Source organism: Penicillium samsonianum (genome assembly GCF_028829775.1).
Source record: "Penicillium samsonianum strain IBT 33392 chromosome Unknown utg000005l_segment0_segment0, whole genome shotgun sequence".
Classification (NCBI taxonomy): domain Eukaryota; kingdom Fungi; phylum Ascomycota; class Eurotiomycetes; order Eurotiales; family Aspergillaceae; genus Penicillium; species Penicillium samsonianum.
The window spans coordinates 2,153,794-2,177,429 of record NW_026643263.1 but is presented as its reverse complement, the minus strand read 5'-3'; the positions used below and the strand labels follow the sequence as shown (position 1 = coordinate 2,177,429).

At 46.9% G+C, this 23,636-nt stretch overlaps 9 protein-coding genes across 9 annotated transcripts; 4 read left to right on the top strand and 5 right to left on the bottom strand.

Annotated features, from left to right (window-relative positions):
- Positions 1 to 2,437: 2,437 nt before the first annotated feature.
- On the top strand, positions 2,438 to 3,864 carry N7471_009724 (adaptin-binding domain-containing protein; the record flags this gene model as incomplete). Its single annotated transcript, XM_057282443.1, has 3 exons — positions 2,438 to 3,308; positions 3,390 to 3,716; positions 3,776 to 3,864. The coding sequence occupies 3 exons, from the start codon at positions 2,438 to 2,440 to the stop codon at positions 3,853 to 3,855; spliced, it is 1,278 nt and encodes a 425-aa protein (XP_057133326.1). The 3' UTR covers positions 3,856 to 3,864.
- Positions 3,865 to 4,314: 450 nt separating this feature from the next.
- Positions 4,315 to 6,052, top strand: N7471_009723 (uncharacterized protein; the record flags this gene model as incomplete). The annotated part of the gene is made up of 3 exons (XM_057282442.1): positions 4,315 to 4,789; positions 4,845 to 4,925; positions 4,989 to 6,052. The coding sequence occupies 3 exons, from the start codon at positions 4,315 to 4,317 to the stop codon at positions 6,050 to 6,052; spliced, it is 1,620 nt and encodes a 539-aa protein (XP_057133325.1).
- A 170-nt stretch (positions 6,053 to 6,222) lies between these two features.
- On the bottom strand, positions 6,223 to 6,938 carry N7471_009722 (uncharacterized protein; the record flags this gene model as incomplete). Its single annotated transcript, XM_057282441.1, has 4 exons — positions 6,223 to 6,296; positions 6,392 to 6,432; positions 6,453 to 6,712; positions 6,840 to 6,938. 4 exons carry the CDS (start codon positions 6,936 to 6,938, stop codon positions 6,223 to 6,225), a joined length of 474 nt encoding a protein of 157 aa, XP_057133324.1.
- A 3,507-nt stretch (positions 6,939 to 10,445) lies between these two features.
- On the bottom strand, positions 10,446 to 11,169 carry N7471_009721 (Hpt domain-containing protein; the record flags this gene model as incomplete). Its single annotated transcript, XM_057282440.1, has 3 exons — positions 10,446 to 10,839; positions 10,909 to 11,081; positions 11,137 to 11,169. The coding sequence occupies 3 exons, from the start codon at positions 11,167 to 11,169 to the stop codon at positions 10,446 to 10,448; spliced, it is 600 nt and encodes a 199-aa protein (XP_057133323.1).
- A 3,739-nt stretch (positions 11,170 to 14,908) lies between these two features.
- Positions 14,909 to 16,141, top strand: N7471_009720 (protein tyrosine phosphatase-like domain-containing protein; the record flags this gene model as incomplete). The annotated part of the gene is made up of 4 exons (XM_057282439.1): positions 14,909 to 14,916; positions 14,989 to 15,543; positions 15,619 to 15,758; positions 15,814 to 16,141. 4 exons carry the CDS (start codon positions 14,909 to 14,911, stop codon positions 15,885 to 15,887), a joined length of 777 nt encoding a protein of 258 aa, XP_057133322.1. The 3' UTR covers positions 15,888 to 16,141.
- A 531-nt stretch (positions 16,142 to 16,672) lies between these two features.
- On the bottom strand, positions 16,673 to 17,581 carry N7471_009719 (uncharacterized protein; the record flags this gene model as incomplete). Its single annotated transcript, XM_057282438.1, has 4 exons — positions 16,673 to 16,874; positions 16,933 to 17,010; positions 17,068 to 17,267; positions 17,342 to 17,581. 4 exons carry the CDS (start codon positions 17,579 to 17,581, stop codon positions 16,673 to 16,675), a joined length of 720 nt encoding a protein of 239 aa, XP_057133321.1.
- Positions 17,582 to 17,846: 265 nt separating this feature from the next.
- Positions 17,847 to 18,214, bottom strand: N7471_009718 (uncharacterized protein; the record flags this gene model as incomplete). Its single annotated transcript, XM_057282437.1, has 2 exons — positions 17,847 to 17,953; positions 18,013 to 18,214. 2 exons carry the CDS (start codon positions 18,212 to 18,214, stop codon positions 17,847 to 17,849), a joined length of 309 nt encoding a protein of 102 aa, XP_057133320.1.
- An 836-nt stretch (positions 18,215 to 19,050) lies between these two features.
- N7471_009717 (Glucose-repressible protein Grg1) lies at positions 19,051 to 19,385 on the bottom strand (the record flags this gene model as incomplete). The annotated part of the gene is made up of 3 exons (XM_057282436.1): positions 19,051 to 19,067; positions 19,126 to 19,309; positions 19,371 to 19,385. 3 exons carry the CDS (start codon positions 19,383 to 19,385, stop codon positions 19,051 to 19,053), a joined length of 216 nt encoding a protein of 71 aa, XP_057133319.1.
- A 1,545-nt stretch (positions 19,386 to 20,930) lies between these two features.
- N7471_009716 (uncharacterized protein) lies at positions 20,931 to 21,790 on the top strand. The gene is made up of 3 exons (XM_057282435.1): positions 20,931 to 21,157; positions 21,237 to 21,410; positions 21,482 to 21,790. Exons 1-2 carry the CDS (start codon positions 21,032 to 21,034, stop codon positions 21,402 to 21,404), a joined length of 294 nt encoding a protein of 97 aa, XP_057133318.1. The 5' UTR covers positions 20,931 to 21,031; the 3' UTR covers positions 21,405 to 21,410; positions 21,482 to 21,790.
- The last annotated feature ends 1,846 nt before the right edge of the window (positions 21,791 to 23,636 follow it).

Here is a 23,636-nt window from a genome sequence, read left to right as displayed (position 1 = left end):
CTGATTATTATGGCCCCCAATAGGGCAACCAACCCATCAATAAGATCTCAGGCGTGACCCTGATGAAACTACTATCGACCGCAGCTTTGCTTGGCTTCTCCGGTGGAGATTGCTGCGAGAAGTCAATTTCAATCATCTACACACATTAATTAGTACAGTACATTTGATACAGGATTCACTAAAACTTTTACGCCCACCCCTCACTGTTCGACATTGCCAGAACAATCCGGGTATGGTTTGAATGATGACCATTCCTAGATAATCTTATAAATGAGGTCAACCTCTTTTGGTTGCCCTCCGAATATCGACCAACTCATTCCCAGTGTTTGCTATGTCGGCAACAAATTCGGCGGTCGCTTGTTTGTCTGGTCAGGTTATATTTCTCGCTCTTACAGAACAGAATCTTATCCTTGGCCTTTAATCAAACTTTATTTTGCCTCAGATCCCTGTTCCTTTACTATACACGTCTCATATTAAATGACCTATACGCTCATGTCTAGAATTCCTTGAATGAAAGGACGTGGTTAGGCTATAGAAATCCCAAATCGGGACTACCTGCGTGATCCGATTAAACTGCTAGGGCAACCGGTGGTCAACCACGTAGGAGAGTCAGGCCGGCTTCGGAAAGAAATATGGTTTAGATAATATTAGAAACTTTTTGATTGATAATTGATTACCTGAACTTGATTAAGCACTCCACTTCAGTTCGAGCCTGCCATCATTTACGTGGTGGTTGGCTCTAGCTTTTTCCTGCTGGGATGGGAGCATTTACCCACCTATCAATTTCACACCCATCAATTACTCATGGTTAAAGTTATCACATTGTACTGATCGAACAACGTATTCATTCTCGTCAAAGCATTTTGTTCAATCGGACAATATACGAAGCCGGCCAAGGCCGCTGCTTTAGCCAGCCTCAATATCTAGGGCGCTGAGCACCCAAACAAACCAGCAACCGAGAGTTTTCGCTGTAGCCCTTAATTTTCAATCACACGAATGAAAGCGATCACCGGATGACTCTGGCGACCCAGAATACTTAACCGGCTCCAAGAGGGCATTACATGACGGGTTCTTCTTTGGCGATGTGAGAGGCCCACTCAGCATATAGTAACAACCCCCAAGGCGTCAGAGATGCAATTCCCTTCCACACGTTTCTATTCATGACCAAATTTGATCTAGCAGCCATGTTGCTCCTGGAATGTGCTTCAAATCAATTGGTGGCTCGGGCATCATGTGGATACGGTAACTAGATTGAAACATCCGTCATTCGGTCGTTAGTATACGTACCACTATGGAGGCAACATATTGGCATCTTTAGTCCTCCTAGGAGCCGATGCTGACAATGGTAGCCCGCAAAATATTGACTGTGGATATATCCCTCATGGTGGACATGACCGCTTCAGCCCCAAAGAATTAAAAGGTCCCGACTGTCCTCATGGTCGATGCTCTCGTTTGCTCCAACAACTTTCCAGTACAACACCATCACTAGCGAGGCCAAGCAATAATGGATCGCAAATTGTCACAGGTACCAAAGAGGTCCAATATCCCAGACACAGAAGGTCACAATGGACGTACATGGCAAACTGGTATCGTTATTTTAAATCCCCTTCTCCAGGAATCCACCGGCTAAGAAATCTATTTCATGAAGGCAATGAATCAGCTGTAAACTTCCCTCAGGTGGTTGGCCAATTCATCCACGGGAATCGCGGTCACACAAGCAAGGTTTTACAGCCGTCTGTTGACCTGTCCACTGGCTCTATAGCTACAGAGGTAGTTACTTCCGTCGCTACCTCTCTTGCTAGCTCAGGGGCCTCTACGTTGCCTCTAAGCGTCACAGAGGCTGAAAGCCAAGATCTGCCCCCTCTGAACGCGAAAAAGAGAGCAGCTGAATCCTCAACCCTCCCACGAAAGCGACACCGACATTCATACTCCACCTCTCAAATACCGGGCCGCTCACAACTGGTGCATCGAAAGAGACCCCCAAGCAATATGAAAATTAGTAGGAAAATGGTCAACGATACAATTCAATACCTACAAACGCTATCCTACCGCATCTTGATCTCCGACACCATTTCCCCCAGGGAGTGGGCCACTATGCGCAGTATAAGAAGCTGCAGGATAAATTGAAGGAAAGTATTTGTCTATGTAAAGATCATATAACCTATAATATCACGTGATCGAATCGGGCGTGCTCAATTTTACTGAGACCCAAAAGCGGCAAGATGTGAACACTAAAATGGAAAGGTAAAGGTTTCGAGCCAGACATTATCCGGCCATATTATCCACTCCACTGTTTTTTGTTGATGCGGGGGACAGCTAACCTTCTCAACACACCACATTCTCCAACACTGCTAATGGACTGAACCGGGAACTCTCTGACTCAAATCCTCTAAGAGACATCTCAAACCCCCAATTGCACCCAAAAGAAACCGCCATCATGACCTATTCAGCGCCCGCATTCAATCCTGCAACATCCGCGAAGCCCAAAGTGAAGAATATCTCCAACCCGCGCCGCCTCCTAATCCTCACACCAACCTCCCAATCCCTCACAATAATCCCCCCACTCCTGCACTCCCTAACCGGCGTGCCCGTCCTCGACCCGCCACAACAGCCCGCCCCTTCATCAACCACAGCCCCACCACAGCCATCCTCAAGCTCAACACCCCCGCCACCAACAAGCACCTTCGCCGGCTACACAACCCACAGCCCTCTCAGCCTCGAAACAAAATACTACACAACGGAAGTCCCCGTCTGGGTCGACGAGATCCCACTCGCGATCCACGACACCGATGCACAAACCACTCCCACACCAACACTAACAGCCGAGCAATGGAAAAACGACTTCCTAAGCACAGAAGCCGAGATCGTGCGCGAGGCTGTTGGGGCTCTGGTTGTTTGCGCGCATACTCCTAGCGATGCGACACCTTTACCGGGTTCTAGTGCAAATGCAGACCCCGCCGAGCGGCCCGACGTGCGCGCATTGTGTGACCTGATGCGCGGAGTTGGCGCTGTCAAGGAGCGCATTGACGAGGAGCGCGGCGGGCTCGGTGATGTTCCTGGCGTGTTTGTGTTAATTGGAGGGAGGAAAAGTGCTGCAGGTGTGGATGCGGGTCAGCAGGGATCCAAGGATCCCGATGCGGAGCTGGGGCTTGGTGTTGATGATGGGGATTTAGGTGGTGGGGAGACGGTGCCATTTTCGGTTGGGTGGTGGGAGGATCAGTTGTTTGATATGGGGTTGTTGGGGTGGGAGGTTGTTGAGTGGGATCCTAAGGAGGTTTCGGAGGTTGAGACGAGGAATCAGTATGGGGGTGAGTTTTCTGAAACTAGGTTTTGTTTATTGGGCTGTGTGACAAGGTTTTTAAGTTTAGCTGACTTCATACTATTACTAGAACGGGAGGGTATGCCTCGTATCAAAGAGGTCCTTGAGACTCATGACTGGTCTATGGTTGGAGGTGACGCTGGCTTTGACGAAGATAATGATCCTGACATGGATTCCGATGATGATCTTCAAGACCAACTATTAGGTATGGGTGGCTCTCGTGGGTTTGGTGATGAGGTTCATGAATTAGAGCGCGAAATGTTCGGTTTGCGTATGGCAATTGAGCGTGGAGGTGGTGATGGTGATGAGAGAGATGACTCCGATCATGATGATGGTGAGGATGAGATTGATGTCGAGAGCATGGAGGCATTGATGATGCGCATGCAGGCAATCAAAGGTAATGACTCTGTTGATCTCTCTATAGTAAACATTGCGGTGTACTGACTTGGCTATTAGATATGAGCTCCGAGCTGCCGGAGGGCGAACGGAAACGATTTGCTGCGAAGGCTGTGCAGGACATTATGCGCGAGCTCTGAGATTGCTGGTTATTATACATAGATCCTAATCTAAATATTGAATAATCATGTTCCATTCCGACCTTGGAATATACTACTTCGTATGTGGACAAGGATATAGATCCAGCACTGCCCAAACAGAGCCACACCGCCCCAAAGTGCCGAGACCAATTCGATCCGTGCACATCTCTGACGTCAGAGTATTCCAAGGCACGAAGCCAACTTGACAAAATGAGCTGTGTTTTGTGCATAGATCATCCTGGCTAGCTTATTGCTTGAGTGACTCTTGGCTACCTACATCATCTTCCCCATTATCCACACGTGTACTCCAAAACGCCGCTTCGTCATGCCTTGAGTCTCCGACGCGAACATAACCATATTCAATTCCTACAGTCTACAACATATTCTCTCTCATTTTATACGCGACGTGAACATACACAATAACCAATTGGAAGGACAAAAAGATCTTCTTTTTTCAAAATGCATTTCCCGGCACGGAATTGCGCGCCTATCGTGTCGGCGGCGACGGGGAGGATATCACAACGCGGTGCCCCGTACGGCTCGTTAGGGAAGATTGGCTCGGCGGGGCTAGATGGCTGCGTTGGGAATGGCTTTGTCATTTCATCTACACATATCCGCTCATTCTCAGGGAGGTGTCTCGGCAGGGGGATTGGTCTCAGAGCCTCTGGTGCATCCCCGGTAACGAATCCGGGATGTGCTGGGCTGGCTGCAGTTCCACGAGATCATCTTGCATGGATTCAGACCAGGAAATTCAGCAAAGCAGATCATACACAAGTCTCAAGCGATAAGCAGAAGACTGAAGAGCTTTTGGAGAAGTTCGAAGTTCAAGAGGGCAATCAAGAAGCTCGGCCTCAGCAGACAGTCCATAGGGAGGATAGCGAAAGCGGAAAGTCTCCAATGGAAGGAGAAAAGTGGCCTGAGAGGATGACCAAAGGTAAGAAGGTGCTGCTATGATTGTTTTAAGGATCAATGCTGACTTTTGGGAATAGGTAAAATGTTGACGACGCCATCGCGGCTTTTCAAATTGATCATTCCTTTAACGACCATCGGCCATGAAGGCCATGATAAAGGTATGTCAATCTTCAGCATATTCTTCGGACACCACTTGGTCATCATGCTAACACCCCAATCAGAAATCGAACCTATAGCTATCCTAGTCCACCCCCAACAACCACTATCATACCTAGAGTGCCTGATCCAGTCAGAGTTACCCCCAATCAAAGGAAACACCGACAAGCTCCGCCCACCAGCTATATCCTTCATCGCGCTCCAGCAAGATGACAACGCCATCAAGCCCAAAAAGCGAATCGAAGACGAGATCGACCTGGACGCAAACCAAACCAAAGAAACAGACTTCGTCCCCGGAAATGACGGCGTTGGCGGCAGCAAACCCCTCAAAGGTCGATCACCCACCCAGCACCGCCGGTCCCGAGAAGAAGATGTCGAAACCTACAGCTACCCCCGCAAAACGAACGGCACCCCGCCTCAAGACGGCGAACCCGAGCGCTTTGTGCGCTGGTCACAAGCCACAGAAATAGGCGACTTCATCCGGGATGCTGCGCGCGCGGGCGAGTTCATCGTGTCGATCGAAGGCGCGCCGTCCGGGCTGAGCCAGATCCGCATCACGGTGCCGTCGTTCAACGAGCGCACGTATTACCTCCGCTTGCGGCTGCGCAAGCTCTCGCGACGCATCCAAACTATGGCGGATGTGAAGGAGGAGTGTGATGAGCTGGCGCATCGAGGTGCGCAGCGGGTTGCGATTGGCGGGTTTGGAATTCTTTCCATTTGGTGGCTTACGGTTTACAGGTTGACCTTCGAGACTGATCTCGGGTGGGATACTATGGAGCCTGTGACTTACTTGGTCAGTTTGTCTACGTTGATGGGGGGTTATTTGTGGTTTTTGTATCACAATCGGGAGATTTCTTACAAGTCTGCGTTGGATTTTACCATCAGTGCGAGACAGAAGAAGCTTTATCAGTTGCATAATGTTGATTTGCAGCTTTGGGAGTCTTTGATTGATGAGGGGAACTCGCTTCGTGGGGAGATTAAGAATATCGCCGCTGAGTATGATGCTGAGTGGAATGAGCGGGCTGATGAGCAAGATAAGCGTGTGACGGAGGTCTTGAAGTCAGATCGTCAACAGAAGCATGAGAAGAAGAGGGATTCGGATGATAAGAAGGATGAAGACGATGATTGATTGTTTCGATCTACTTGCCATTATCTCCAAGCGTATGTACTTTGCATTACATAGATGGTCTTCAAGTTTCATACTTCACTTATACAAGATAGATATTACTAGTGAAAGCACTGGATATGAAGCGAAAAAAAAAAACAAAATCTGAAGAAGACAACCTCAACCCCAAAAGATCACAGCGTCCCATTCCGCACAGGATCATAGTATTTCTTCGGCTGTGTCGTCTCCTCCTGCCTCGTACGTTTATCTTTATATGTAAACATCCATCAGCATCACCCTCACCAATAAAGCACACGCCATCCCATCGCCAACCAGACCAGAAAAGAAAAGCATAATACTTACCAGACTCCGAACCCGCAGAACCCCCAACCTCCCCCTTCCTCCTATTCCGATTATTCCTCACATCCCGCGACCGAAAAACACTATACAACAACCAACCCGCGACCCAATTCGGGCCGTATTCGCCATTCGTCGCCCCGCGCTCGAACAAGCCGCGCACGAGCGGCGGCGCATTGTGGCAGATCTCGAGGATCGCCCAGCGCTGGCAGTCCGGGCGGATGTGGTGCCAGAAGAAGGGGGGCGGGTTGCTGGGTCGGCGCGCACGTTGTCGAGGAGGTTGGAGGTGTCGAGGTTCATGCGGTTGTAGACAATGATTGCTTCGTCCTGGGGTGGGGTTTGTTAGGGGGTTCTTGGAATATATATTGTGTGGGGGGGATATATGGAGATTGGAGAGGGAGAAGGAAAGAGGGAAGAAGTAGGTAAGTGTTAAAGGTCCGGCTGGTATACTTACTCGCATGGCGCGGTAGTATTGCTCATGATGCGGGTCTTGTGGGTTTAGACCCAATGCATGCATGAATTCTTCTTTGGATACTCGAGGTCCGACGGGCATTTTTATTGGATTCCTCGATTGGATCGAGTGTATTGGATAGGGTGCTGTGTTTGCCGTGATCGAAGAGTAGAAACCGAGCTTGTATATCAGCCGTGAGATCAAAATCCAAGAAAGAAAAAAGGATCAACGAATATGAATATGAATGTGAATTCAAAACTAAAGAATCGAACTCACAGTCCACATCAAAGCCAGACTTTATATCCCTCTCCCCCTCTCATTCAAACAGATCTCAACGGCGCGGAACCCCATCTAACGGCCGTTGGCTGTAAATTGCACGGCGGCTTCGAATTGCACGGCGCCGAAGCCGCCGTGCCGATACAATCAGAGACGCCTATACCGGAACGAAGCAGAGCGAACGGACAGCGCGAGACAAGAGACAGAAACAGACGCAATCAGACCAAGCGGGGAAATGGGGAAATGGGGCAGAGGACAAACCCACAATCAGATCGATATAACACAAGCACAAGGATCCGGAGCAGAGGACAGGGATCTAAGGGATGTGCTTCGAGGCTAAGACAATACCTCTTACCTCGCCCCTACAAATAAAAATGATAAAGATTATTATTGTTTCTTTTGTCGTGCATGCATACACTAAGAAAGAGGGGAAGACAAAGATGGAGGGCACGAGTCCAGTGTTGCAGTTGAGGTATTTTTTGAATATTCCGGGGTTTTTGTCTGTCCTGGCGCTTATATTTTTCTCTCCAGGATTAGACGCAACTGTACTTCTTGCAGGATTCGTGGAGTCAGGGTGGTACATGTACAATCTGTGTGTGTGGGTGATCACTGCACACCCGTTGATATACAACCCCGGACTACTTCAAGCTGCGATCCGGGCTGGAGTGTGTTCGCTTTTATTGGTTTAGCGTGTGCAGGGTAAGTAAACCGTTGGGGGCTGGTGGAAGCTAGGGAATAGGGCAACGGCGTTGTGGTACAATCTTTCTCGGTGGGAAGTAGGCTGGGGGCATGAAATTCCGATAGGGCAAACGAGCGCGTGTGAGGTTCACATCAGAGGCGAGAAGTGAAGGAAAGAAGAAATGGAAAAGGAGGTAGCACAATCCTCCTATTCCTTTCTCTACCTCTCGCTCGCCCCCTCGAAAAAAAAACATATTGCAGGCCAGGGTGACAAGTCGAATAAAGCGAGACAACTGCAAACAGAGTCATCGTAGACCCAGCACTCGGAGTCGAGGACTGAGCGAGGATGGCAGGCTAAATGCGTTCTGGAATGTCGAGGGTGACTTACTGAGCTCAGGTCTGCTATCCGAGACAGACGGGTAGGAGATATATGTATGCTTGCATGCATGAGAAAGGGGTGTGTTTTCGAGGTCAATTTGTATATTGCATATTGTCCGGAGTACATACTACCGGATGCTATCCGCGTTGAGATCCCCATCCGAACTGGCAACAGGTAGGTATTTGGCAGGGAAAGCTAGTATTCCTGTCATGTTAATCTCGTTGCCATGCACCTGTACGCATCCGCACTGAAGAAAATTGACACAGACGGAGTAGCTTAACGGAAAAGATGGAAAGCCACATTTTCCCGAACTCGGCATCGAGGCCCACTGAAACCCAACCCAGCAGCAAGTAAAACATTCAGCCACCTTTGCTAGCGGGAAATAAAGCCAAATAAGGCACATGTGCCTACCCGACGGCTTGCGGGCATCCTGCAGAAAAAACAACGCTCGTTGGCTATGTCGTGTGATCTAGCCGGCGGGAGTCCAGGCCAGGATGCAATTGAGCAGAAATCCGACAGACCGAAACCCTGAATCGGTGCTGTTGCTTGCATCTGCGCCGGCCTTTGCATTTTTTATGGTGAGCGCGTACTTGCGTCCCGTTGCGGGCAAAGGGGATCCGGTTGGGAAGTAGCTTGACTCGATTTCAATTTTCTCGTTTGTGATGGGTGCATATGCAATGGGAGAATGGTTGGTTGAATGCGACGAGCAACGTGGCAAAAAGCATTGAGTCTATCGTTTTGGGCGGACTCCGAGCGACAGAGTGCCTTTATAACTCGATAGAGTTGAAAATACCGTTGCGGCTGCTATACGTGCCGAAAGCTAGTTTGGCAACTACCAGATGCCGACCAGAGCAGAAAGATATATAATTCTTGACAGGAGGTCCTACCGTCCAATCTCCCGCTCAACGGAGCTTTTCCTCGTTGGCGCTGCGATTAAAGAACGGATGTCACATTGTACACAAAACGAGGGCCAGTCAAGGCGGATCATCTGCGCACCGCGATTTGAATGGCACTGCATAATCCCGACGCTGCATTGCAGACTAACACAGACTGTTGAGAGATCGAGCTTTGGTTGGGATGGCCAGGCCAAGGAGATATGAGGAGTATCTGCGTCTGCATCTGCCATACTGAATCATGAATTGGGATAGGAAGAGCGTTCTCTAGAGGCGCTTTGTATAATCAAAAGCCCATAACGCCCCCAAATAATTGTAGCTAGCCACACCGGCCAAATCTCAGCTTGGGCAATATGTGAGCATGCCGTTGAATGTCGCCGGCGTTGCACCATCTCCATACTGCAGGTCCCCGGTACTCGTTTATCATTCGCTACTGGCCATGCAAGAGCGGATGTAGACATAGATACAGCAGAATTTGCCGTCAGTTGTAGTAGATGGTGGAGGATGGGATCTGTTGTTTTGAGCACATTAATCTCATGAAGTGCAGCATTCGGGGATCGGGGCCTGTGAAGCACACACACACACATACATACACACACACACACACACACACAAGTCATAACTTCCTATTAAATCGAATTTCGCTAGTCAATGGTTTTTCCATATTGTTGAACAGATGCCAACCGTCGACCATCCCGCATCGGGAAAAGTATAAACTTCCCAAGGTTGAGTCAAGCTTCCAAGGTTATCCGGGGACCCCAGAGGCCCACGCAAGTGGCTGAAGGTAAAAAGCTTCTTAGAGCGCCACTTTTCGGCTTGGATCCTTCGTGGGTTATTTGATTTATCAGGGAAAGTTCTCTCAATGGCTATCTCTAGAAATATGTAAGCTTGCTCAACCCCAATATTTAGGTACTTTTGTTGACTACTTTGGCTACACTTTGACATCCATATATATCATAGGTTACTTCTCGCGTTATACGCCCCGTCACTCAATGCTTACGCAATGCCTACCATACGACGATCCAAACAAAACGTGTAGGTTAAGATCAAGAAAACAGGGCCTGACAGAGGCACTCGGATTTCCATATGTCGCTATTGTTCAAAACTCCTCGGAATCGTCACATTTCTCGCGCCTGCACCTAGGTGACAGACTAGGAATATCCGTTTCCACGCCAGTGTCCGGACGGGAAGGGGAGATATGGGGGAGGTTGTTATGTACGTGTCAAGAAAGTCAGAAAAGCCAGGACCGGAAGTGATGGGATAAGAGAAAGTGAGTGAAAAAGGGCAAAGGGGAAATGAAAAAGAAAAAGCCATTTGCCATGCTCCATCCGTCGCTAAAAAGAAAAAGGGGAGAGAGGGATATCAACCAGCCCACATGACCGCTTATTTCGAGACTTCCTTGGTGGGCTCCTTAGTCTCCTTGGACTCGGTGGCCTCCTTCTTGGGCTCTTCCTTGGGCTTTTCTTCCTTTTTCTTCTCCTCCTTAACCTCCTTCTCTTCTGGCTTCTCTTCTTCGTCCTTCACCTCCTCACCGTAGTATCGGCGGAGGAGCTTCTCGACCTTGCGATATTCGACCTTGACTTCATCCAGAGTCTTTTTGATGGCCTTGAGGCAGACCTCTGTGTCCGGTTCGTCAATGAGACCTGTTTCTTCCTTGTGGGCGCCAAAGTTTTGGATCTTCTCGCAGCCGTCCTTGACCTTGATAAGGCCCAGTGTGGCGGACGAGCCCTTAAGGAAGTGCCCGAGAGCAGAAAGTTCATCGAGGTTCTTGTCATCTCTGTTGCGCGATGATGAGCAAAAGGACAATCTCTAAAACTCCACCTGCAGGGAATGAGACACCACTCACATTTCCTTCTGGATCTTCTTGTAGGTGTTCTCGGCCTGGTCAAAGAAACCGTACACAATGCTCTTGCTGAAGTCGCGATCCTCCTCGTCATCATCCATCTCAAGGATCTGTTCGAATGTGCTCTCGTCGAGGATTTCCTTATAATCAGAAAGCTTGGGTGGGCCCTGCTTGACCTAGACTCGGATATCAGGCCGAGGAACTTTCGACCATGGGGTAAGAAGCACTTACCGGCTCGGCCTTTTTGGTATCGGTTGGTGCCATGGTTTTGTATGTGTGTGTGTGTGTGGAGCAGATGCTTAAAGAAGTAGGTGGGAGCAACCTAGTGCAATGCGCGGATCGTCACAATCGTTGGATGGAAATGGGGTTTATTTCTCCGGTCTGATACCCAGCCAATCCAGATAGAATACGAGGGGCTCTGCTTGCAAATCCCAGTCAGCTCAAATTCATCCAACAGATCCAGATCTTGAATGAGCAAAACAATGTGGCAAATCAATGAAACGACTCTCGAATGTAAAGATCAACGATGATACAACAAGGACGTCAGAATCGCAAGATCTGCACACAACGCATATGTCGTCTTACAAAGCCAGCAGGTGTTACGGATCCAGGCACCAAGGTAGCAAGGGAGCTGTTAACGGGGACAATGATGAGCGGCTCCGGGGTCTAAGGCCAAGGTGAAGAGGCTGGAACCGAGAATACAGCCACCAGATTGAGTGACCAAGATAGTGACCAGGGCTGGGTAGTGAGAGGTGGGAAAACCAAGACCCCGGGAGTTGAGGGGGATAGAGGGGTAGCGCGATACACAATAAGCAGGGGTTGGGAAAAGAATTAAAGGAACCAGATGTGGAGGTCGTATATGTGGTAGAGGGAACAAACAGGGCCATTCAGCGCATATACTCGAACGGTGATCCAGTCACAGCCTTGTAAACAAGGACTAGCGCATCGCATAAGCTGCAGCCCCAAAGCCAGGGTCTCCACTTGACAGGGAATTCAAGACAGGGAAGAAAAGGAAGATATTCAAAGAGAGAGGGGCAAATAGGAAAGTCCATCCCACCTATAATAATTTTTTTTTTTCTCAGTTTTGGAGATGACCAAGTCCCGTGAAAAGGGAAGGGTATACAATAGACCCCAAAGAGAAAAAGAAAAAGGAAAGGTAAAAGAAAAAGACACGGAATAGGAGAAAGGAGGAAGTCAAAGAAGACGAGGGGGGGGAAAGAGAGGAAATCGGAGGGGCGGAGAAAGAGAAAGGGAAGGAGGTGGGTAGGTAACCCGAAGGAACCAAGAGGATGTTGGTACTGATTTGACTGCTTTGACTGATTTGAAGGAGAAAAAAAAGATATAGAAAATTGGAAAAAATTGTGAAAAATAAATTAAGAGTTCATTTCCATATTCACTTGAATATTGTATCCCCAATATATAAAATAAGTAATATTGGTATTATTTTACATTCCTGTCATCGTCTTGGCATTGAATCGGGTGAAAACATGATTGCACTGGAACTAGTATGTTATATTATTAGCTACAATCTATACAATGGTTTCTAATTGGACTCGATGTTCTGAAAACGTGATTTTATTCTTTTTCCGTGGCCAAGGTCTCCAAAAAAAGCAATTCGAGACGTCCGACACGATTAGCACAATCTTGTACTTCGTACGGAGTAGACTTTCTTGCTTTTTTTTTGGTTAGATAGTACATTATCATCTTGATTTTTCAGACATCTCTGGATCAAACTCCTCTGGGCTCTGTTCATGAGCATAGTGGAGTACAACCGTGACAACAGCTTTCAACTAATGGGTCCACCGGAAAGAAAATGCACGAAGTCAACGGGATAACCCCTCGGTGACCTGCTGTAAGTGTACTGAATAGTACAAGGTTTAGTGGGGACTGATAGGGTTAAAAAAAACGATCAAAAAAACGACACGTTTTCTGACCGCAAAGACCGCTGCTATACCCATCTGGCAGCGGTACGGAGTAGGGGCCGGCAGGACGACATCATCGGACCGCCGATCCCAGCAGGGAACGTCATTTGGTCTTTTCCCAAGCGAAGTTTGGATGGTCACACGCGGAAACATTTGGGGAACTGTGAATGGCGACCTTTCTCTTTTTTGTCCCTGGGGGCCATTCTGGTAAGAGGACCACAACTTTTCGTGACTCGGTCAGTACTGGTTGAAACCAGAAAAACCGAAAAAACACCTAGTGTCCTAGCAGACTTTTTAGCCGCGAAGGGATAAAAAAGGGTAAGACGTAATAAATCCCGGCTCACACAGCAGGGAAGCACGATCGACTTGGGCCAAGTGCGCAGATAGAACCTGATTCGGTTGGTCTGGACCCTCAAGGACCGTGTCCAGTAACTCGGAACGCGCTCGTTCTGATTGTATGTTGCATGGATTTCCCATCTGACGTACTCGGTGACAGTGAGTTGAACGACCAATGTGTGAGCCCATGGCTCCACGGCTCTTTTTTATTCTCTCAGAGGGGGAAGAAAGGGGGGTAATATTGCTGGGCTAAGACACGATGGATTATGCTGTCACCGATGACGATGGGGTGTTTTGCTGTTCCTTTCATTCTTGTTTTTTTTTTTCCTGGACTGGCTTCACGGTTCGGGTGTCCTATAGAAGGACTGGCGTAGAGGCTCGTTAAATGTCAAATGAGGTCGAATAAGGCCACACTCGCGAACCGCAGCCATCTTTGTTTATATAGAGGAATGGGGGCATTTGTGCATCTCTTTTCCCCTGGTTTTTGCACGAACTGGTTGGCTCTAACACTTACCCACCAATGAGAAGCTGCGATGGCTGCTATGACATCATATGATGGGGCAGTAGTTCAGCCCACACCAGCCGCTGATGTCATTTCAGCGTCACGGCAAATTACGTCAATTACGTCAAATTACACAAATTACATACATAGTACATACAACCTGAACCCCTGGACTGTTTACTTTCCACTTGTGTACCCTAATACTTCCATTGTGCAAGGTCTCTCCTGTCATGCGCAATGTATAGCCCTGGAGAAGATTGTATACTCCTAACTCCCTCGCTGACAGAGCTTGATCTACTCCTCAAAAGGCTTAAGGCCTATGCAAAGCGACCCCATGATGTCAGTTCGCATACACCCGTGAACTGCTGGGTTGCGTACAACATGAGATGAGAATGACTGTTGTAGTACTGATTACAATTGCAGACGCAAATTTTATTCAGTTCGTCGCCTTCGGTAATTAAGGTACATCAGTCTCTGGTAGATAACACCGGAGAATCAACTGGACTATAAATTGAAGAACTTTCTGGTTCACGCGGGGTGACTTAGCGCTAAATTCACCGAGGAACTATGTAAATTAACCGCTATCATCTTAAATCAGAGCGATCACATCAAATAATAATAATCCCTCCGATATCTTCCCATCGGCCCACCTTAGGCCTTTCGGACATACCGCCCAAACCAGTCAAGTCCAAAATAAGCCAAACTATGTTGTACGCATGTTTGCTGCCGGCAATACGAGATGGCAGCCAGGCTCTTGCAGTAGTCTGGACTAGATCATGCAGTTTTACACCGCGGGGTCAGCTACATATCCCTGGCCGCCAATAGCGCGCCTTCATTGGAAGCCATCCGTTTGGCTGCCGACACATGCACTCGATTTCCTGGAGCGAATCACATCAAGCCTATTCCTCGGCAGAGAGCTTCTGAAAATTGTTCACATAGTCCAAACTTGCAGAGAAGATATATCCGGATACGACAGCTCGGTTATGGATTATATTTGGGGTGAAGAGCAAAGAGACTGCATGGCTGATTTCTTGAAAGGGTGATTGGCTAAATAGCATGTAGCACCCGACTGCTGGTAATATCAAAGTTATAGTGATACTTATATACCCTCAATAAAAATAAGCATAAATCGTCCAAGAAACTCAATAGACAATAAAATAAAGATGTGTTATACCCCAGATCCCAAACACGCTTTTTCTCCACAGCTTCTTCGCGGGCTCCAGGGCTCCCGAGATCTTCCAGAATGCTTATGTAAGGAATCTTGACCTCGGTCCCTTTTTTTTTTGTTGATCGCGATCTTCCCAACCAAATCAACATTTCCAGCTCCTCCATCCAGGGCAACATCATCACCAATTGCGCCCACGAGACCGACGAGAAACAATTCTGGTCAAAAATGGCTTCAACCAAAACATCAAGCGCCCCGCGCTCCGGCTCTTCGGGCCTAACAAAGGCCTACCTCTTCACCTACAACACCCTCAATCTCCTCGCCTGGGGCACCTGTGTCGTCTACACGGCCTCCCTCCTCCCAGCCCATGTCTCGACCAAAACCCTCCCGAAGGTCTTCGGCCAGACTTTCTCCCCGCTACTGCTGGCCACGCAGTCCCTCGCCCTGTTGGAAGTCGTGCACAGCATTGTGGGCCTTGTGCGCGCGCCGTTCATGACAACTGCCATGCAGGTTTCTAGCCGGCTGCTGCTGGTGTGGGGGATTATGGCGCAGTTTGGTGGGGAGATTGTTGGTGCTGGGCGGAATACCCAGCTGGGTGATTATGCGTATCTGGGGTGTGTTTTTGCTTGGGGCATTACGGAGGTTATCCGCTATGGGTTCTTCGCGATTACCTTGTCTGGGAACTCGGTTCCGAGCTGGTGGACTTGGTTACGGTAAGTCTTGGTCTTCTTCCTTTTCTTCTGCGTGGCTACCGTGTTCAATTGGCTGATGAGCTTCACGTTGACTAGATACAACACTTTCTACATTTTCTACCCCATTGGTATCTCCAGCGAGTGCACGCTTATCTTCCAGGCCCTTGGTCCTGCTGGCGAACTGAACCCGCTTTTCCGTTATCTTTTGATTGCGATTCTCGTGATCTATGTGCCTGGTATGTTGTTCACCTTGTAAAGTGTTCATAGTATCGGCTACTAACAACCCACCAGGATCTTATGTCCTGTACACGCACATGATTGCCCAAAGACGCAAGATCATGCGCGGCAAGAAGAGAGCTGATTAGACAGCTCAGCCACACACCGCACAACATAAATTTGAATAAATCGAGTGGGAAGAAAAAAAACGACCCTGATTTATAGCCAGCCTGATGCTCAAAGAATAATGTAGGGTCCGTCATTTTTAAGACCCCGGGATATCCGAGGGTGTGGACATGATTTTACTTCCGTGTTCAATATTGACTAGACTCAACTTCTGGCAACGAGGGGTATAGATGATTCCTAATTTTAACAATAATTAACAACTTCGCTTTGCTCAACTGGACTGGATCAGCAGAGATCTAGGAATATTGGAGAAAACAGGAATTTCTTTCTAGCTCAATGCTAGTTCATTCCACCTCTATCAAAACGAGGTGATATCCATTCCTCTCACGTTAGATTTTACCAAGCACGTTTAATATTTAATACGATCAATAATAAACCGACAAATTAAGTTAGAATTTTAATAAGTTACATCAACGGTAGACTATCCGTGGTGTGGCATTTTTCATGATGCAGGAGACGAACGCTTTTCCAGCCTATGCTGGGCAGATAATGGGCAGCTATATTCCTATTAATTTGGGATGTCGTTGGCTTGAGTGAATTATGCATATAACGAGATGTGTGACTCTTCTTGTTATACATTGTCCGGGTATTCCACGTGTTTCCTGATTGCCCCGACTGAATGCACATCAACTAGCTCGCCTTCTAGCAGCACCGTTGGGTCCCATCAGTAGTTGAGCTTCGTCGTGGTGTCTCCTATGTTCGAGATGGCATCTGAAACAGCCTCGATTTTCCAACCCCCGGTGGACGCCTATGGGCACCTGGTAGGCATACATTGATGACTTTTCTCCCATGCTGCTTCGCCATCAATTCTACACCATTCCCAGACACTGAGATCTCGAGTCCAGTCCACATTTTGGGACAGCTTGAGCAACCCAAAGCTCATATAGTTACCCTCGGTCGACTCCTCGTCTGGATCCGCCTTCAATGCTCCTCTTCGGCCTCCAAGGTGCCTATGTGTAAATCAGTTTGTTTCCTATAATGTGTAACAGATAAGTATAATATACATACATCGTTGATGTTTGATCGTCATAGATGATCTTGTGGAGATGAGGTGGGTAGAGGTCAATTCCGCATTGTAAGAGCTTGCTAGTTTTCTACGGTTAGATTAACTCTTTCCATTAAAGGGTACAATCATAACCATACTGATAGAGTCCGAAGCTGAATACGGATGACGTTGCGAGTGTCATAACTGAGAGCCCATAAGCTTTCCTCGATGAAGGGTTTGCCTGGCACAATCTCCCAGTGAGATAGTTCACAAAGCCCCCGGAAATAACGCCGTCCTTATCCTGCTTTCCTTCGTGAAGAGCAAGTAGTTTCGGAGCCACCTCAGTGCCTTGAACGCGCTGATCTCGCAAAATTCAGGGGCCGAAACAGCCTGACAAGCACGGGTTGCAGAGCTAGAGAGCTCTGTACTGACGTTTGGAACTTGAAGATGAATGCGCATCATAGCTTTCTCATCGCGGTCGATACTATGGCAGTAAAACTTGGCTGCAGCGTAGGAAGGACCCATACCCTTCTCAACAGCACTCTTGGTCTGCTGGTGCATATCTTCCGATAGCTGTTCGCCGATAGTCCATTGTTGGAAGGGCGTGGTATCAGTGGCTGGGAGTATGATAACAGTGCCAGGAAATGATTCGAAACACCCTAGGGAAGCCATTTTCATAAAAAGGGTCAAAATCGGTGTTGGAGTAGCGTAAGAAAGAAGATCAAGGCCGAAGAAGTGATGGTGATGAAAAGAGCTCTTGAATTTAACTCTGCTGGCCTTAGGCCACTAATTAAACATAGTTCGGTGACATGACCTCATCCCCTTGCTGATATAACATTCTGGCCTCACGCAGCCATATTGTCTTGCCTTGAAGATTCGTCGAGATGTAATGTATCATCATCCCACTGAAACTGAAATATCAATCGCCAATTCGTCCCTAATTCGACTTCTTCACTCCAGCCTGTACTGGGCGGCCATCACGACGTAGATATGCCAAATAGCCATAACCGCCAAGAGCGATGATAGCTATAACGACGATGTTACCTTTTTCCAGGAACCATTAGCTTGATCTTTTTCTGAATCATCAGACATAAGAAACTCACTGGCAATAAATGTCCCAACTCCGCCCACAGCTTCCAAGCTACCCTTCACCGTATGCTCCAGCATCTTGGGAATACCGACGAAGAAGTCGACAAAGGCCATGAGTAGCTGATACGCCGTATCCAGCGTGTTCTTAACCACAGAGAATATCACCTCAAATACAGAGGCAATGAGGTCCTTGACGGAGGTTATAATTGATGTCATTGTTGCTGAGATTAGCTCTGGGAGCTTTTTCTGAGAGAATTGCGAGAGTAACAGTAGTGTTTTGCAGGTATCTTCAAAATAAGAGGAGGCTTCGAATTTAGAGGGGAGGGTAGACCAGGTATTTGTACAAAAGCATAACCTCAGGTCCGATGACGAAGTATGTGTGCATAATAGTGTTTTAGTGAATATACTGGCACACAGCAGGATTGGGCGAAATTGTTTGTTTCGAGTCCTTGTTTTTGCCTCTCTATCCCCGGTTTGGTGATCTTCTGATCACTGATGACGTGACTCACACGAATTGGACCACACATGTGCAGGTTTGAAAGTAAAATAAAATAAGAAAATGAATTCATTCAACTGAGATTAGCAGAATGATATCCTAGAGTAGAGGGTGAATAATATCTAGGACCTTCCTACCTAGGTACGTTGTAGATGACCTTGGAACCCCATGTGACGTCATATGTGGATCCGATCAGAGATAGTCAATCCCCAGATTTCCAAAGTCCAGCCATCGTTGCTTTCTAGACTCAATGATGGTTATACATCTTGCTACTAATACTTTTTTAAGACGTAGCGTTTGGTTCTTTGAAGTGATTGATATAAGTCAAATAAATGATTCATCACGGAGATAATAGTAATTTAAGACAAAAGCGAGAGGAAGTTGGTTTGCACATCGCGCCCAAGTTTCAGGATACATTGAAAGTTATGAAGTATTCATTGGCATAAGGTCATCTGCAAATATCGTACAGGTGGAGAGCTGTGTCTTTTACCACCTGAGTGCTAGCAAAAATGGTATCTCATTATTCCACAGCAGTCCAATCTCCATGAGCACCCGTTTAGTGCTTAGTGGCCTCTGCATATCATTAGCATTTATTCCACGACACAACATTGTTTGATTTCGATAATCTTACCCTTGTGGACATCGGCCTTGGTGTTGTGAGACGTCTCGTCCTTCTTGTCGACAACGGCGTCCTTTGCGGCGCTGGCTCGGCTGCCCAAGCTGGCATCAGAGTCCTTGGCGACATTCTTGTTGGTCTCCTTTGATGCCTCTGCACCACCACCCTGGACGGTCTCCTTGGCGTAGTTGGCGGCGTTCTAAGGTCAGATATTAGTACTGAAGACAAACATGTTACTCAAGAGACATGACGATGCGAACCTTGACGGTCTCCATGATGATGTTGTTGGGAGATTGTTGGAATGGGTTTGAAAGTTTCAGTTGTTTATTGATTTGAAGGCTTGAGTATTGTGATGTATGAAGTGAATGGCAGAGGCAGAAGGGGCTTCTTATAGTAAATGGAGTGGCGTTTGGTAGCAGGGTTTAGTTCCTGACGTCATCCGACAAACAAGAATCAACCGACGACTAGCCAGCTTGGTGATGTAACAAAAGGGCAGTTTACTTGTTCTTACAATGTATGATGATGAAAAAGTCCACTTATTATTTTGTTCTATATTGTACAATAGCAACGTAATTCAGCTTGGGGTACATTGCAGGCCGCTTCCTTGAAATTGTGGGGGAACAGATTAGTTTGCACTCCTCCCCTATGATGCATATTAAAAAACAGGAACTTTGTTATCTTGCCATGAAATACAGGTATTCCATAATGCGCACAGGGCAGGTATCGACCTCACTATGTTGTAATTAGTCAATCCATATGTTTGAGAACCTCGGCTATAGCAGTCTGATGGACATAGCGAGAGTTCTAACTCGAGGCATCACCCAGTAAGTAGTCTCTTGTATTGGCAGATCAATCATAACCTTGAGTATTCCACGAGTTTCGATTCAATGTAAATACTATTGAAATCTAATTTCTGCCTTTAATGGGAGTATATAACTCACTATAGTTGGTCGTATATAGAGATAATAAACGTATTTTGTAGCCTTCCTTTCCGTTGTTATTGTGAACGGGGAGGGAATAGTTGCCATCCGCTTTTGAGGGCAGCTATCAATAATTTCGTTTATGTCATAGTATTTCCAAAAAGAAGTGACGATTGAATCAATCTTAGCCATGTTCGGGTCTTGCAACCGCTTTAGACTGCATATTGTCCTAAGTTTGGAAAAGATCTTCTCAACCTTGGAAGCAAATTGGTTCACTATCATACTAGTGCGTTTTGCCTTCTTTGGAACTTGATAGATGTGCATAGGCGCTTCGGGGGCGCCACTCCAAAGATTTCTGGAGGGGGTTGTTTCGAGTTGCTAAAATAATATCTATTCGGAAGATCCAGAAGGGTATTTGCGAGTAGGATGCAGGGGAACCCAAAATAGGGATAATATGCATTTCCATCACATCTCATTGTCGTAGTCATTGAGTCTGATAGGTTTCCAAGATGCGGGGGCTGGCGCGTATAGCAATGCAGGTAATGCTCCGCATTAGTACGGAATTTTAGTCAAGGGATGATATCTCGGCAAGGATGAAAAAATGTCTATATTTACAGTTTATTATCCATGGATGTACCTAGGCTTGTCTTAGCCTCCTTTTTAAAATCCAGGTTGAATTCGTGGCCTATCGATAACTCCCAAATCTAGCCGCGCGGTGGCACGGCCCGAGTCATTGGCGGCTGTGGAGTACTCCGCAAATATTGAACCTCCTAGTGAGTTATTTAGCACCATAGTTGCAGTTTCAGTTACCGCCAGCCCCATAAAGAGATAAAGAGCTAGAGTATTTGTATATTCCAGTGTGCTAATATAAGAGCCTTGAAGGGACAGCACCTTTTTCAAATTATCTCAATTAAGGACCCATTTCACTTCACACGGTTTCTAACGTCGTCAATTTTCTTTACAGCTCATTCAAGCCTAGCTTATCAGTACATACGTTTACAATGGGGAGGATCAACAACGCTCTCAAAACTTTCATCGCCGATATTCCAGATGAGAAGTTATCGGGCTTCGAAGATCTGAATTACGTACTGTACAAAGACACGAACTTCACTTTGTTCCATGAGGGAGTACGGCTACCGATCCCTCTCTCTTCTTGCCTTGAAGTGTATCCTGAAATATGCAGAGTTAACATTATACTGTTCATAGCCAACGACTAGCGATCCCGGATGCCATGACATTTACATCCAAGCGAACATCAGCTCGGCGCTGAGAAAGGAACCGAAAATTAATTTGACAAAGGCACTGGTACCCACCGATGTGTCATGGAGTCCCCAGCAGGTCCGGCAGGCGCTTCTATCAAGTGCAATCATGTGAAAGAGTGTAAATGATCCCTCACTTTGTGATTCTACATTCTGGTATGAATTTCAGCTAACTATCTATATGCAAAGTAGCTCTTTGTATGCCTTGTACGGCAGATAGTGTGTCGATACTTTATAGCTATGACATCGAAACTTTGTCGATTGGTGTTCCGAAGCCTTCCGTGTCTAAAACGAATTTTGCGGAGGACTGCTCATGTCATGAAAGCCGCAAGGATTTCAAAATCGGGACGAAGAATTATCACAAGACCATGTACTAAATACCTGCAGATATGGGATCGAGTTTCACCCCATCAAGGGGCTAAAGAGGTCGCGCACACACTGTATCTACTTCTTTCCTTTTGAGTATTGTTTTGGGTTCGAATTTGATTTAGTATGTTTACCCACTGTATATGCTCCCTCTTACGTAGTCACATTCTTCGTGGTCGATGAGCAACTATCCTGACTAGTATCCATATCTCTTTAAATAAAGTTGTAAAAAAACCAGATCAAACAAACATGACTAAATCAAGGATGAAGGAAAACCAAACCGAAAGGCTCGATAAATAACATTCCTCTCTAGAAGGCAAAGCAAAAGAGATAGTGGGCAAATTATGAGGATATTTTCAAATCATAGGAACCTGTTATATAACACGACTTTTGAACTAAGGCCATTTAGATCACGAGGTCGAGGGATGCAAAACCTTGCTGTCTTCCTTGTGTATATGATAGCTACATTTCGGCTGTATCTAAACGGACTATACTTCCTCGACCCAAAAACTTGGTGTAGTTTTGTCGGTGAGTAATTGCGAAGATATCATTTTTGGTTATGGACATTGACAGGGTACATAGGTTCTTGAGAGAGTGCAGCCATCACCCTTGAGGACGCAGTCATTATTGCACTGGTGCTGTCTAGGGACCGGTTATTGAATACATGTAGAGAAGGCAAATGGGAAAGAAAACTAAACTAGGATTGAATTGAGCTATTCGCTGAGAGCGAGAGAGGAAGGAATATCAATCCTGGTAAGGAGCAGAGGTCCTATACGCAGTAGTTAGGAAGACTGTCTAAACAATACATCCTATGGCCCAAGGTGCGCGGATTGCTTATACCAGCAGTGATATCTTCGATCCATGCATTGATATCCCTGGCAGAGAAGACCATGTCACATTCTTGCACTGCACAGTCAAAGTCTCTTTTGACCTGGCTCTTATCAAAAACTTCGATCTATCCTGCGTCTAGTCTTCTCATCTCATCCATGAATACATCACGCAAGACAGTGGCCTCATGCTCCCATAGGTCCTCAAAGTACAATTCGCTGGGTTCCCCATTAGCTTCGGGTGTATAGCTTCCAGGATTAGGCTCTTGACGTGGTCGCCGTTTTAAAAGCGTAGGGTAGGTGCAGGCATTCCATAAAGGCACCGCTGAAACACACTCCCAGTCTAGGAGGCCAGTCAGCTCCCCGTTGTCGTCAACGAGGATATTGTGTCGTGAGAGGTCATGGTGGAATATCATTGATGGTTCTGAACATCCCCATCCGTTGGAAAAACCAGCGGAAGAAGGGATCTGAGCTTTTCAATTATTTGTAGCGTCCTTGTAGCGTCCTCCACTTCATCTTTAGCATCACTATCAAGGTCTCCAGCTGAATGTTTATTTATGGCCGAATGACAGTCATTTTCGTCCAATAAAAGGCGAGCTGTGATCTAGTCCTTACTTGAGCGGAATGGGCCTCGGTAGACATCTTGGTGGAGGTTTGAATCCCAAAAAAACTGTATAGAAACAATCCGGCCTATATTAGGTAAAGTTCCTTCTGAAGAAACCCTATTAGGCAGATTAAATAGAGGAACTCCCGAGTTCTTTCTCGTGGGTGCGCTACCATCAACTGAGCCGGATTTCTTTGCCGAAACTGATATTTTGGTATCGGCCAGCTCTCTAAGGGGGGGTATTTGCTCGCTTAATGTTGATTGTTCACCGACGGAGGATTCCCTATAGATATTCCCAATTCCGCGTAGTTGATTTCAAAAAAGGTAAGCCGATACCCCCGCAAGCTTCCTAATTAGGCGTGCTTTCGCAGCGAAGGGAAGAGAGCGGCAAATCTTAGCGAAGGGCTTTCTAGGCATTTTGGTCATGAGTATCTATTCAAATCCAATCAGATTGTCTCGAGAAGATTTATAGGCGATAATTCTAGGAATTGGGAGGTTTGTGATACGGCGTATCCAATCTATGGTTGCAACTTCACTTATGGTTTTATAA

Excerpts from the sequence above, each read along its gene's own strand:
- N7471_009716 (XM_057282435.1), top strand. The coding sequence starts at position 21,032 with ATGGGGAGGATCAACAACGCTCTCAAAACTTTCATCGCCGATATTCCA. Across the intron at positions 21,158-21,236 it reads TCACTTTGTTCCATGAGGGA|CCAACGACTAGCGATCCCGG; the intron begins GTACGGCTACCG and ends TACTGTTCATAG.